The sequence below is a fragment of the Erigeron canadensis genome, chromosome 1 (assembly GCF_010389155.1).
Source record: "Erigeron canadensis isolate Cc75 chromosome 1, C_canadensis_v1, whole genome shotgun sequence".
Classification (NCBI taxonomy): Eukaryota; Viridiplantae; Streptophyta; class Magnoliopsida; order Asterales; family Asteraceae; genus Erigeron; species Erigeron canadensis.
The window spans coordinates 19,193,112-19,209,200 of record NC_057761.1 but is presented as its reverse complement, the minus strand read 5'-3'; the positions used below and the strand labels follow the sequence as shown (position 1 = coordinate 19,209,200).

The window sequence follows — 16,089 nt, the reverse complement described above, 5'->3', positions numbered from 1 at the left end:
TTCGAGATAATGAAGTGGTGCATCATGATCCATTACTGCCTAAATGGATTCCTTTGGAAGTGAGTTAAAAAGATGATGGTTTAATTGATACAAGTAGAGTAGGCTTTACGTGAATCGGGTGATGTTGTTGTTGCTGATCGTGTGATGAGTTAAAAAAATAAAAAAAATAAAAAAAAAGGGTAATGTAATAGTGATTGCGTGTTGCTTATTCTGTTATGAGCAATTGTATAAAATGTGGATTAGTGGATTGGGATGGCTAGTACTTTGAGAAGTATGCTGATTTTGTTACAAATATTTTTGAATTGGAATGAGAGTAACATCATATCATATGTATATATAGAACGATATATATAGAACGGACGAGAGGAGGGAAGATTATCATTAGTGGATAAAATGATTGGTTGGTAAACAAGACTACATGACATGTGAACATAAAACATATATAGCCCCACAATATGGCAAGAATAAAGTCACGTCATGGGTGCTCAATTGAAATTAATTGCAAGTACAAATACATAGCTTAGGAAAAATTTGAAGTTAGACAGACAGAAAAGTAATTTTCTAGCTAGTACGATACACCATTACGCATATGATATGTTGGATATACTTTTAGATGCTTGTCCTATATTTGAGAAGTATATTAAAAGTAAATACTCAATGGTAACTTTACTAATATGTACTTAATTTGGCTTTGGTACTCTACGGTTTTATTGGAGCATTGCTAACAACTTTGTGGGAAGACTGACAACAATGTTGTCAAGGTACTTGAGAGCAAAGATGATGTCTAAAATAAGAATAAAGCTTCCAATACTTTTAACAATGGTGGTAAAGAAAGGAACTAGCTAATGGATCAATGCAAAATATGTGTTTAATGTAACAGACAATATAGAGAGTACCATGGTATGCTATAGAATTTGGGAACCATGTATTAACAAACTATAAAATATTGATTACTTAACTCTTATAAACCTGATGCAGATGTACACAAAAATTGCAGAAAACAAAAACTACGTATTCACAGTAATCGATCACTTTACGACATGAGAAAGATTCTAAATTCATACCAACATCAATAATCAAAAAATGTAAAAATATAAATGACCGCCACACATGAAAATAATTGCCTTATCTACCATCATTCATTGATGAAAACGAAATAGAATTTCTTGAATATTCTTCTATGGAACTAGTAATAGATGGTTTAGTATAATATGTGGCAGAAGTACTAGCATTAGTGTTAGTAAGTGCGGATGAAGTGTTGGTGGTCCAACGTCCTCCACGCCCTTGAAGACCAGGTTTTCCTGGGTGGGGAAGGGTAAAAGAATCCTTTGATATCATGAGATGCAGAGCATTCATATCGGGCCTATCAGCAACGATAGCTTGACAGCATAACAACCCTAACTGTATGCACATTAATGCTTCACTAATGTTACATGTTTCAAGGTTTTCATCAACTAACTCCAGTTGCTTCCCTGTTTGGAAGAGGCTCCACGTCTGCACAATTAGTACCATAAAAGATGGGTATGCTCAGAAACAAAGTCTTACTATTCTATAAACGATGTAATAATCTCTTGTTTTATTCCATACTATCATAGAAAAAAATTGAGAAATTCTGAAAACTAGTCAATGAAGATATCATTGCTTGAATTAAAACAAATGCATTCATTTCTTTAGATCCCATCACAATAATCTATGTATGTAAGTATGTAACCCTTGTTCAGATATTCCTTCAAAGTTCACAAGATAAAACAGTAACAGATATAACTATATAAGAAAGGTAAAATGTTGACTTCCAAGGTCAAAGATACTAATTCAAGATTTTGATTCTAATATGATATTTTATTATATTAGCAAATGTTAACAATTAACTCAAATATATTGCAGAAAAAAAAAATATGGTATTGTTTACTTACGAGAAACGATAGATAAATTTGCTTTCAAAAGAGTAAGTTTGGGGGGATGCAAAGTCAGAATAGATATTATTTTCATATACATCAACTCTGGTCAGGTGACAAGATGGACATTGTTGACTTGTCGTTAGTTGAGCAAGGGGTCAAAACAGATTGGCCAGCTTCATACACGTAGCTTTGACCCATACCCCTTTATTTAGTCCTGTCTTCTAAATAGTCAATGCCATAAACATGATTTAAAAAACTATCACCATCTTCAAATAAAGTATTTTCTATGGTAGCACCATGAATAGTGCATAGCAAAGCAGCGCCCAATACACCAGCAACTCCCATCATATGAAATGGGTTCAATGTCCATCGAAATATAGCTGCTATGACTTACCAATAAAAACAGTAATAAATATTTTATTTTTTTGAAGGCAACATGACACTTTCAAACAAATTGCTCACAAATACGCAAAGGGTCCAAAATAGACCCACAACTAATAAGTTGATAGGTTATCAAACATATCACATGAAACAAATGATTTAAATAATCAGAGAATTTTTAAATGAATGTGATGCAGGCCCAAACGCAACTATTGAAAATCAGGCCCTTCTGGTTTTAGAAAATCAAGACAAAAAGATACCTCCACAAAAATGGGCATAACTTTTGCTAGAGAGCTCCGTTTTGGACGTATGACCAGTCAAAACGACCGCAGAAACGATACGCATCAAGTTTCAAACAGCCAAAGGTGGTTTGGTTGACCTTCGAGCCCCGAAACGGCCTTTTTCTATGAGTTTTGGACCATTTTATCTGTTTTTTCGGGTTTTTTAGATTTTCTTTTTGTTATAACTTTCGGCCTACTTATGTTTTGAGGCCCATTTGAAATTTGCAGCACTATTTATATGCATCAGAACATGGGAAAGTGATCAGTTTATGTTGAATTAAAAATTCATTTTTTTCCTCTTACACATGGGCGTGTTTGTGTTAAAAACCCTAAATTTTGGTATTCTTTTTAGAATCAACGAATTTTAGAAGAATTGTTTCTGGGTATTCGTAGAATCAACAGAATCAATTGTTTATCTTTATTCCGTCTGCGTCAGAATGACTTTCAAATTTTAACCCGATGCTTCTATGTAACTAATTCTTAAATTTTAGTGATTAGACTGACCGATAATAAGTAAATGTGTGGAAATTGCAACATGTATTTGTTAGTATATGATCATATAAAATGAACGTATGTTCAGAAATGATTTAAGCCTACGAGGTCACACAAAATGACACGGTAACTCTATATTATTAATTAATATATTAAAGTAGTATATTAATTAGTTTGATCACTAAATGATTAATTTAAATAAGTTAAAGGGTTAATTGTATTTGAATTAACTAGAAGGAGGTTTAATTGTAAAATAAGTTAATTAGGGTTGGACTCTAATTGGACTTAGGGGGGCCGGTTTTTGAAGGCTCTTTAGAGGCTTTAATTTGACTTAATCACCAAGTAATTATGCCCTAATATCTCCCTATAAATAGAGGCTTAAATCTAAGGATTTAAGCATTTTATTCATACATTAATTCTTTCCTCTCCTTCCCTTCTCTTGGCTTCGGCCGAAACTCCCCAAAAAAAGGGTTTTCGGGTTTTGCTTGGTTCGACTTTAAGGGGTAGTAACAAAGGGTTGTTCGGTTCGTGATCAAGGTACTAGCATACGATATAAGAGGTGTCTAGTGTGCGATCGTAGAGGGATTTACTTGAAATCCTTTAAATTTCTTCACTTTATTCATCTACATTATAAAGTAATCCTTAATCCTATTTCAAGGTTAATTAATTGATTACATGGTTTTATTTGCTTCCGTTACGTACTCGTGTTTAAAGATATTTGGTTATATATTCCAACAGTGGTATCACGAGTTACCCATGTGATTTTTAATTACCTAAAAATCAAAACTTGAAGAGGGGTTAGGGTTTCATATTTTTCGAGAATTTTATATAATTATCTTGGTTATTTTATTAATTAATTGATTTAATTGTAATAAAATAATGATATAAAAAATATAAAATTATTGTTTTTTAAAAGCCCTAATTCGAACTCTAAAAAAAAAAAATTTGTTATTTTTGGAAACCCTAATTGCAAGTTTTGATTTATTGTATAATTAATGTGTTAATTGCATGCGTTTATGGATTACCTTTATTTAAATTGTTAAATAGAAGTAATAATCATTAATTTTTACATGAAATTAATTCATGATTATTACTTAGTTATAATGATAAAATTATTTGATCATTAGGTCTATTTAGGTGGATAATTAAAATAATCAATTGATTGACAATGTGATAATTATTTGTTAATGTTGCTGCTTGACACCAGTCCACTAAAACGACCATATCTTTGAATCCGTGGGGAGTTAGAAGTCGCCTTTTGAACTGTAGATACTAGACTCGTAGGGATACAACTTTGTAGTTGTGTGCTAAGCCCAGGTTGGCAATCCTCTAGGCCTGAATGGGTTGTGAAGCTGCTGGAAATTTCCAATCAGCATCTTGTGTGTTTATGTGATAAATTTGTTATTAAATTTTGGTTTACGGAATCAAGTTTACTTGATGTATGTGGTCCTTTTCCTTGAGAAAGGGGAGCCAATCTTAAACCATAGTGGCCTAATCAAGGATGGATACCTAATTGTTACGTGTTTATGTTTAGAAAGTTTAGTTTTACCCTTTAAGAAAATTATGTGCAAAATTGTTTTTGGAAAATTAAACTTGACTAAATTATATTGAAATAATGATTTTGTTTATAAAATTGGTGCCCTAATAAATCAAAAGATACACCGGCTCACCCATTTGAACAAACTCTAAGAGAGGTATAAGTCGGAGAGCGTTAGCCTTCTAAAAGGGCGGGTTTTTAATTGTGTCCCTTTGCCCTTGCGCTTCTTTGTGAGTTCAAATGGAGCTACCGAGCTCTTTTGTATTTGAAGGCAATAAAAATGAGTTTTATAAATATATAATGTTTAGAAGATATGCATGAATCTTCAAACATAACTTTTTGATCACACATCAAATTAATTGACCCAATAAACTTAAGTCATTTTCCATCCAACTCGTAAAGGACACTTGTGGCTATTGTTTTACTCACTGGTACACAGTGGTGAAATGGCAGTTGCAAGGCGAATCCCACTCATTGGTACACAGTGGTGGACAAATTTGCCCGTTTTTGGTTGGATGACTTAAAGTGAGTTAAGCGGTGAGACCTTGACCCGTGGCAAAAGATGGGACAAAACATGACTAAAAAAAAGCACTTGATGAATCAACTGTCATATGTAGGTCCCATTCTTACTAGGAATTGCACATGTAATGCAATTACTGCTCGTCACTTACCTTTTGAGTGCAATCATTTCTAGCAGATCTACTGATGAAATGGTTGTATGTCAATTGGATCCTAGCCTTAATGAAATTAATTGTTTATTTTTTAAACATTGGGTAATTAATTTCTTAAGGATTAATTATCGAAAATACCGATAATTGAACTTGAATCTGTTTTGTAAAAGGAAACAAATCCTTTACAAAACATATACCAATCGGCTTTTAGGTCGATGATAGAAAGGGAAAACTTTCTAAAACCAATTTCAATGGTTGTTTTGTCAATAGAGAATTGTTTAAAAAGTTGATGTCATTGAAATTCAGATATCGCTATTCCTGATGCGAGTGCCACTGCTTTGCAGTTGGAAGCATAACATACTCAGTACAATAGACATATTGAGGTTGCTTATTTGATGCTAGAAGCATGTCTCCTGAGCTTCAAAAAGCAATTCGGATTGCAAAATCCGTGTGATATGATGAAATAACTCAAATCTATGTACAGAAAAAAAGTTTGAGTTGAATTACTTGAGTTAATTGAGTCACTCCATAACTTGAACACGAGTATGGGAAACCAGTAAGTGCTCATGTACTCAAGATGAAGAGTCACTTTGAGCATTATGGAAAGGTTAAAACTATGCGTATCTTCTGCCGATTGTTATAGACATAAGAGACAATTACAAATTTGCATAGCATAGTTGGACTTCATATCAAGTTGATTGAGTATGAAGAAAACCTTTCAAGAAATCTGAGATACCCCAAGTTCTTATGATCAAGGGGGGAATGGTTTAGAAAGCAAAACAACCGTAAAGATAAGGGCAAGAACTTTGGTAAGGAAAACAAAGTGTTTAGTCTCAAAACCTTAAAAGACCCCTTGGAAAAAGGAGCATACGGCTAAAGACCAGTCTTGTCATCATTATGCTAAAGTGAGAAACTGGAGAAGGAATTGTCCTAAGTATCTAGCTGAGTTAAACAAGAAGAAGAAGCAAGTTGGTTTAACCAGTTCTTAAAGTATCTTCTTACCTGAATTATAAATGTTGATGAGATACAAACGATAATTCAATAAGAGTCAAGTTAACTTGGACTCTATCTATCTTTGACATTGTCATCTTGTTTAACTTTTGTCAAGAAACGCATTTAAAGACTTCAATGTGAAGATATCTTACAAATCAAATGATGAATCATTTAATAAATGTGTGTCTTCGGCATTATCATTAGCAAGAAACGCATTAACAGTCTTCAATGTGAAGAGATCTTACAATCGAATGATGAAACATTTGATAAATGCGTGTCTTTGGAATTGTCGTTAGTAAGAAAAGCATTGAAAGACTTCAAAGTGAAGGGATCTTACAATCAAATGATGAATCATTTGACAAATGCATGTCTTATGTTTTCGGCAAGATAACAAGAATACCTTTTCCGCATAAAATCGGAAAAGGCTAAAGAACTACTTCGACTAATACATTCGGATGTATGTAGCCGATTTAGACATGAGTCAAGGAAAGGTGCTAGCTACTTTATCATTTTTTTTTTGAATGATTTCAGTCGTTATGGTTATATTTACTTGCTTAAACATAAACATGAAGTGTTTGAAACATTCAAAGAATTTAAAAATAAAGTAGAAAATCAACTCGGCAAAACCATCAAGATTCTTCGTTCGGATTGAGGTGGTGAATACTTAAGCCAAGAGTTTAAGGATTATCTAAAAGCATGTGGAATTGTCCAACAGCTTACTCCTCTACACACTCCTCAACATAATGGAGTGACTGAAAGGAGAAATCGAACCTTGCTGGACATGGTAGATCTATAATGACCCTTACGATTCTCCCATTTTTTGTTTGGGATAATGCTCTAGAGATTGCTGCATGCATTCTCAACATGGTTCCAACCAAGAAGGTTGACAAGACACCATATGAATTAAGGCATGGAAATGTCCCTAATATGTCTTACTTAAGAGTCTGGGGATGAGAGGCACTTGTGAAGCGCGATACGCCTGACAAACTTGAACCCAGAACTACTAAGTGTATCTTTGTCGGATACCCTAAGGAAACGATGGGTTACGATTTCTATGATCCCGCCAAAAACACTGTTCACGTTGCTCGAGATGCTGAATTCTTTGAAAAGAAATTAGCTCAAGAGAACAGTGGGAGGGTTGTAGCTTGATGAGACTCAAGAGGAAGATGTGTCACCTTCTGAAGCTCTTAGCAATCATCAACTTGGGGGGGGGGGAATGTTCAAAGTCATGAACCTCAAGTCGATGATGATGAAGCGATTCCACTTTGTAGGTCCGAAAGGACAAAACGTCCTACTGACAGATTATGTCTGATGGTAGAAGAAAACGTTTTAAGAGATATCGATGACCCTCTGAATTTTAAAGCTCCATTATCAGATCCGGAATCTGACTAATGGCTTGAAGCTACGAAGGTGGAAATGAAATCCATGAAAGACAATCAAGTCTGGTGCATTAATCATTGCCAACGAGCCCAGAGCTCAGAAAGATGCCAGACATTATGCTAGAAGATATCACTATGTTTGTGAGCAGATCGAACTAGGAGAGATCAAATTACTCAAAGTTCACACGGATTTTAACTTAGCTGATCCTTTCACAAAAGCTTTGGCTAGGCCCAAGCTTGAAAGGCATGCTAAGGGCATAGGACATAAATTAGCTAGTTATTTCATGTAAAACTGTTGTTTCGGTATTTGGATAAGGGATGTTAAACACTTTATATTTACCATAATGAAATAAAGTACTTGATATGTTTGATTTCATTTAATTTAATTGTGTCCTATATTTGCAAGTTTAATCCTTGAATATTTATTAAATATTCTAAATCGTCCATTGTCGATTAATTATATGGGAATATAATTAAACTAAGACAAATTTGAGTGATTGGTTGTATTCTTTGAATACATAATGGCCGGTCCCACCAAACTCACATGGTATCCATATGATGCATATCGGAATACCCCACTAACGAATTTATCACTTTATGGATCGGCGACATTAAGTGAAATTTGTAAATGGTTACTTTATTGATCCTTTGACTTGAGATACAAGCAGGTCAGCATATATGAATTGCACTTACTTGATATAGTTCTAAATCTCCTGAATAAGGGAGTACATAAAGGACTATTTTCAGAAAGTGTAGTGAAGTATGATGACTGACACGTGTAGTCAATACAGGATTTGTTCCTCCAACTGATAGTTGCAGAATGATACCACTGGGCCCCTCATTGGGACTATTTAAGATGTTTACATGACCATGTCCAAATAAATCTAGACGTGTCTCGATTGTATTTGGTAATCTTAAGTAGTGATGAAATGAGAAACAGAATCGTTAAATCATGAAATGACACTGATCCATATTCATGTTTAACACGATATCTGAACAAAGGGATCATAAATGCCTCAACCATTTAAATATACTTTAAGAAACTATAGTTAAATATTTCTGGGAGCATTGGCGCGTTGCTAGACGCTAACCAATGTTATTACCTTCATTTATTACGAGCTCAAGTGGGAACTCTTAGTATATGATCACGTAAAATGAACGTATGTCCGGAAATGATTTAAGCCTACGAGATCACATAAAATGACACGGTAACTCTATATTATTAATTAATATATTAAAGTAGTATATTAATTAGTTTGATCACTAAATGATTAATTTAAATAAGTTAAAGGGTTAATTGTATTTGAATTAGTTAGAAGGAGGTTTAATTGTGAAATAAGTTAATTAGGGTTAGACTCTAATTGGATTTAGGGGGGCTGGTTTTTGAAGGCTCTTTAGAGGCTTTAATTTGACTTGGTCACCAAGTAATTATGCCCTAATATCTCCCTATAAATAGAGGCTTAAATCTAAGGGTTTAAGCATTCTATTCATACATTAATTCTCTCTTCTCCTTCCCCTCTCTTGGCTTCGGCCGAAACTCCCCAAGAAAAGGGTTTTCGGGTTTTGGTTGGTTCGACTTTAAGGGGTAGTAACAAAGGGTTGTTCAGTTCGTGATCAAGATACTAGCATACGATATAAGAGGTGTCTAGTGTGCGATCGTAAAGGGATTTACTTGAAATCCTTTAAAGTTCTTCACTTTATTCATCTACATTATAAGGTAATCCTTAATCCTATTTCAAGGTTAATTAATTGATTACATGGTTTTATTTGCTTTCGTTGCGTATTCGTGTTTAAAGATATTTGGTTATATATTCCAACCTGTGTTGAGTTTATGTAGAATAGTCAAGAATTAGTGACTTACATAGCTCAAAAGATCTGACTTTTCAGCACCAAGCTGCCGCTCACTAACTTTTCGGCCACTAACAATCTCCAAAACTAAAACCCCAAAACTGAAGACATCAGCTTTAACCGACAAATATCCATGCATCGCATACTCAGGAGCCATGTATCCACTACACAAGATCACAAAAGTTGAGAATACAAAATTTTAAATACTTTTTAGGTGACAAAATGTGAAGGTTTGGTTGCTTGAGTAACTGGTCAAAATGGGTTTTTGTTAAAACTAGTACGGAGTACCTTTTATTATACGGATCAAATAAGGATTTCCGGGCTGTATCTACCTACGACTTTTTTTGGTCCATTTATAAGAAAAATTCAATGTGTTTTCTATTAGAAAACGACATCATTACCATAATAATCGTTACTCTTTCAACTCAACATTTGACTGGTTCCTTATCCAGCTAAGTTGTTTATTCAACCCATTTGAACCCATTTACGACAGAACACTACTAAATTAGGTCAAAAAATGTCACCCTGATCAGAGGTCTAGACAATACTTACTGGGTACCAGAAATTCTGAGCGTATTCAAATGTGTATCATCACCAGGAAAAAGTCGTGCCAAACCAAAATCTGAAATTTTGGGATTTAAACTCTCATCCAACAAAATATTACTTGCTTTGATGTCTCTATGGATGATCCTTACAGGGGCTTCTTCATGGAGGTAGAGAAGACCTCTTATAACGCCTACAATGATTTGAAACCGTTGGGTCCAATGCAATGCTCGAGACTTTCCTTTATTAAAAAGAATGTAGTCGAGGCTCTTTTTTGGAAGATACTCGTATACAAGCATCTTTTCCGGTCCTTCTATGCAGCATCCTAATAACATAACCAAGTTTTTATGCTGAATTTTGAGTAGTAATTTCACCTCATTAGTGAATTCACGCAGGCCTTGTCTTGATGTAAGCGATAACTTCTTGATTGCTACTTCTTGGCCATTAGGCAATAAACCCTTCAAGAAACGAACTATAAAAATAGAATCATAGCTAGCTCACAGGATAAATCCTAAACTTAACCATGTTTTTGCCATTATAATTGGTTAAAATGGGCCAAATCATCCATATTACCTGTTATAATGCTAAAATTCAAATTTCTTTGCTCAAATGAAGTTATAATTACCTCAATATACATCATAAACAATAAATTTAATCATCATACCGGACATTCCGTATATATACATTGCTTACAAAACTTTATACAATTACTTACAAAAAAGATTTGTATGACAATGTTGAGAACATAATTCATAACTGAAATAAAAGAACCATAACATAAAACATTTGTAGCAAAGATTATATTATAATTTATTTATATAATTTTCATCGACCTACATATTTACCGTCAAAGTTAGAAATAAAATGTCAAACTAAATTATATGATACTAAAAGGATGGAACGGAATTAAATTACAGTATTACCTTGTAAACAGGACCAAAACCACCATGACCAAGTTTGTTAGAATCTGAAAAGAAATTTGTAGCAACTTGAAGAGTTTGGAGTTTGAAAAATAATTCCCATGATTCTGATTCTGATTCATGCTCATCGGCGGCCGCAGCTCTTCCACCGCATCTCATGCAACAACTTGACACAAGTCGTTTCATTTTGTTAATTGTACGGAAACTATTCCTATTAATTTATTGTCAAAGGTTCCAACAAGTGCAGAGTTGTATATATATGGTTTTATATATATATTATTATATAGGATAGCCGGATAGGAGTAACAAAAAGACTTGACATGTTCCACACACAAAAGTATCAAAAACAAATACAACGACTATCTACGTTGCTTTTTCAAGTTGAAAGTCAACTCTTTTGGCTTTAACCGTCAATTATGTGGGCCCACTCCAACCAAACTTAACTATTTATTTCCAATACATTTCATTTGATGAATACCGATCATCATCATTGCCATAGTTATCTGTATTTTTACTCGACTCGAAATTTTGATTTTTTGACTTGTAAATTAAAACATGACTCGAATCATAATAGTCATGATATTTAATAATATATAAGTTTATAATTATATATAAGTTTTTATTGTAGATATATAATTTATATTGATATATTACGCTAAATATAGTAAACATTATTGAAATAAAATCAGATTTAAAAGCATATTATGTTTAAAAAAAAAAAGAAAAAAACTTAAAAATAAAAAATTATTATGTGACTCGTGACTCGGAACACGACTCGGACCGACTCGCAAACAAAACACGAGTCATGCTACGAGTCAGGAGCAAAAACAAGTCATCCACCGATTCGTCTCGTTTTCACTTGATTTTGACTCGACTCGTACGAGTCGACTTGTGTCTTGTACGAGTTTGACAACTATGATCATTACCATCATCATATATCACTTTATTATTATGGGTAATGCGTAAAAATTGTGTCATTCAAATTATAGCCTGGTACTCATGTGGTTTTTTACAATGTGGTTTTTTTATGGGGTTATATGTTTAACTCCTGTCACATGTAAATGTATAAGAGGATGAGTTTTTAAGTAAAATAGTGTATTTGAAAAACTTATTTACCAAAATGGTATACTTTAAAAACTATTTACCAAAATGGTGTAATTATGTTTCTACACTCATTTCTTTTTTTTTTTTCTTATCATTAAAACACCTCAATACTTTTTTGGAAAAAAATTACTCTCGTCTAAACATCCAACTCAAAACCCAACAATATGATTCTTTATCTGCTTACAGAATCACAATCTTACAAATCTTGATAACAACTTTCGATTAGTTTCAGGTCGTGTACATTTCGGGTTGTAAAATGGACCCAAATAAACTCACTTTTGTTGGTGGGAATCAGTTTGCGGGTTGTATCCCATCAAAAATAAATACTGAAAATGTTAATTAGGTCAAGTAAAGATTTACTCTGTGGCTCTTTTTATATAAACTTATAAGAAATTATATAAATATATCTATTTCTTACAAAGTTATAACGAAACTTAAACCTATAAATAAAATGTAAAAAAAATATCGTTAATAAAAAATTTCCTTATATTGATTCTTTTTTATGACTCTCCGCCAAAACTAAACGTAAATATATAAATAAATAAATCTCAAAAGATTGTTCTAGCTTTATCCCTTCGTGCACAAACGACGTCAGAAGAAAAAGGAACAACAACAAAAGTTGTTTGTGATTCTTAGTTTCTTACTTTAATGCAAGAGTGAGTAACAAATGTAACACCGTCGTTTAAAAATATGGATTTTCAAAAACTTTCGTCTAACGTCGTTAAAAGAAAGCGGAAGTAACTTTAAAAGTCCAAAACAATAAAATCTGTTTGGTTTATTCATTAAATGGTGTTACTAGCCATGTCATCAAAATAAGTTCAAATAGAACCCATCGGTTGCCTAACATTAAACAACCAACCACATTATCAATACAAGTCATTATTATCTAAACATAAAACAAATATTTAAAGCGAGCAACCATTATAGGTAAACTATAGCCAGTTTCAAGATTATCTACCCATGTCTCACATCTTCTCACATCAACCTGCTCACTAATATTGGACCTGAGGGCACAACACATTTAAAAGAGCAAGTGTTAGCTAACGAATTAGCTAAGTAAGATAGCACATAGTTTATAAAACGTTTGTCCATTTAGAACATTATATAAAAGTCATATTAAGTCGTTAAGGCACATATCATCAAACATATCATCTCACATACATATCATAGCATCAACATCTTTCATATTAGGATGGGTCATCTTAAATGTGCCTAGTCATCTTTTATATCTCCACATATCACATCTAAACATCTTTATAGTTGTGACATAAGTCACGCATCTCATATAACATATGCATCTTTATAAGTGTGACATAAGTCACACCCGACTGGATGGACAAACCTTACGGCTGTACATCAATGTCGTTAAGGAATGACAAGCCAATCCCGGAGTAATCCGTATGTTCAAGACAAATGGGGCGAGTCAGACCTCCCGTATTACTATTCACATATTTGACCATGTTGCAAGGAGCCACCCAAGCAACCACATCTACGCACCCGCCGGACAAGGGCAAGCACGGGTTAAGCTTAACACTTTCATCTAAAATTACGAGCTCGATTTCACATCTCATATAGTTTAGGTGTTCACATTACCTAAACATATCACATATACATCTTAACGTTTTGGCCCTTAAACGTGCACGTGTCATGACAACTTAATAAGTCTAGTGAACTAGATGAACAAGCCATGTAGTCATGCACATTTTACATATCATCAACATATAACACATCTCAATTCATCTCAAGACATTACATAGCATTTCATAGCATATATTACATCGCATACATTGTTACATCTCGTACATCAGCATATATCATTGCATATCGTATATCATTACAACATTGAATATCATTTATCATCTTAGATCGTACATCATTTCATATCGTCTTTCGTCTTTCATACCATATCATCTATCAAGCATACATAGCATCCCATATCAATACATATCATTGGGGTAGCATTTCAGGCTTCAATATGCATCTACATAGCCCATATCACCTCCCATATAATCCCGAATACCCATAAGCAAACAAGATACCATTTAGGGAAGCTATTATATGAAAACTATGTTTTTGTTGAACCCTCAGCGTGTCAAAGTAGTTTATCTTACCCTGGAGAAGCACACAACAAATGATAATGTAAGTTACCAAACTTTGCAAGAATTCCCGACTACCTATAATCATTAAATGACCAGCACTTTAGCTAAAAGAAACATATATGTAAAATAGGTCACACTTGAGGTTGTGCAAGCGATCTGCACATGTGTAACTACAACCTGCACATGTGTAACTACAGCCTGCACATATGAAACTACCATCAGCACATGTGTAACTACGACCTGTACATATGGAACTACCATCTGCACATGTGTAACTACGACCTGTACAGATCTTTTCATTGGATATTCCCATAAAACCCTAAAAACGTTTCCATGATATCCCCAGGCCTTATAAACACCAAATTCTTTTAAATTAACATCAAGTAGGACACAATTGATGACTTGATATCATCCATTGATCCTTGAATCAATTGAAACAATGGTGCACACCTTAGAACACCCGCAAGACGCAAAATCGAAAACGTTTTGATCAAAAACTCAATACATCAAGTGGGTTTCCAATTAAGCACCTGGAATTGACTTTATTACATCTAGATAACATAATTCATCATTAAAGTTTGCAACTTGATGTTGCTATCTAATTCGATTAACGATTATATTCATGAAAACATCGCTTTTACCCGGAAATACCAAAATTAATCAATCCCAACCCTTATGGCCAGAATTAATGGACAAACCCTAATGGAAGGACTCATCTACTGATCAAATATTCATGTTTTACCTGTAAGGAGGATTGAAGGCTTGTGATTTATGAGAAATCACCACTAAAAACACCAAGAAATCGAATAGGATGAGAAGGAGGGAGCTAGGGTTTTTAGAGAGAAAGAGAGTTTTTTGGTTATGAGATCTGATTATGGGACTTAGGTCAACCGTTAATTAAAAAGTTCGAGATGTTACAACAAAGCTATTGTTTCCACTTATACGAACAAAAGAAAGCCAGGAGTTTGCCTTTCCGTAATTCATTTAACAATCTCCGGTATTTGTTAGACATATTTGTATGGTAAATTGTGATTTGGATGTATTAAATTGAATGAATGATAAAGATAATAGAATGAAAAGAATCTAAAGACAACTACACCATTTTGGTAAATAGCTTTTAAAGTATACCATTTTGGTAAATAAGTTTTTCAAATACACTATTTTGGTTAAAAACTCAAGAAGGGACCTTAGCAACACTATACCCTTCTAATACATAAAGAGCAAACTCTTTAAGGAGTTACCATGAATCGAACTGGCATAGATGAATCCGTATGGGGATGTTAACCATTTATCTGTATCCGTCTTTGAAACAAAAAGTGTAAAAATCGTCTTACATCTAAAATATCAATTTTCATTTCTCACAATGTAACTTTTTTTTGGCGGTGAGACTTTGGGAGAATGTGGAAAGATATAAAAGAAAACTTTTTGATATTCATTGTATCAACGTTTTTTTTATTTGTGGGCTCCAAGAAAGATGCAATACGGATTCTAAAATGGGCCATGGAGGTGGAAGTAATAAAGAAATAAAAGTAATATATCTAAAACTTTTTTCTTTAGAAAATGATAATAGTATCATTAAATTTTGTTAATTTACCATGATGTACAAAACCACAATCCAGCTTTGCATATAAATATCAGTTCACTTTCTTTTTAAGCTTGAAATGTCTTCCAAGCATATAATATTGGCAAAGGTTTTTTAATAGATTGTTTGGAAATATTGAAGTTTAAAAAATGGGAAAAAAATTTATAAAAAATGGTAGCCCATTGGTAAGGTCTTTAACCTTAGGAGGATCCACCTGGGTTCGAGTCCCACTTCTCACATTTGTGAGGGTGAATTAATAGAGGTTTTTTGAAAGTCTTATTTCCAGGCATACGTATAATTTAGGAGTAGAAGTAGAATAGAATGCCGCTAAAAAAAAAGATAGTTGAAGGAAGAGGTGAAT

At 33.5% G+C, this 16,089-nt stretch overlaps 1 protein-coding gene across 1 annotated transcript; it reads right to left on the bottom strand.

Moving 5' to 3' along the window:
• Positions 1-1,014: 1,014 nt before the first annotated feature.
• LOC122584714 (cysteine-rich receptor-like protein kinase 10) lies at positions 1,015-11,217 on the bottom strand. Its single transcript, XM_043756761.1, has 4 exons — positions 10,947-11,217; positions 10,033-10,481; positions 9,494-9,644; positions 1,015-1,494 (listed from the first exon to the last, which is right to left on the bottom strand). The coding sequence occupies exons 1-4, from the start codon at positions 11,127-11,129 to the stop codon at positions 1,126-1,128; spliced, it is 1,152 nt and encodes a 383-aa protein (XP_043612696.1). The 5' UTR covers positions 11,130-11,217; the 3' UTR covers positions 1,015-1,125.
• Between the last annotated feature and the right edge of the window lie 4,872 nt (positions 11,218-16,089).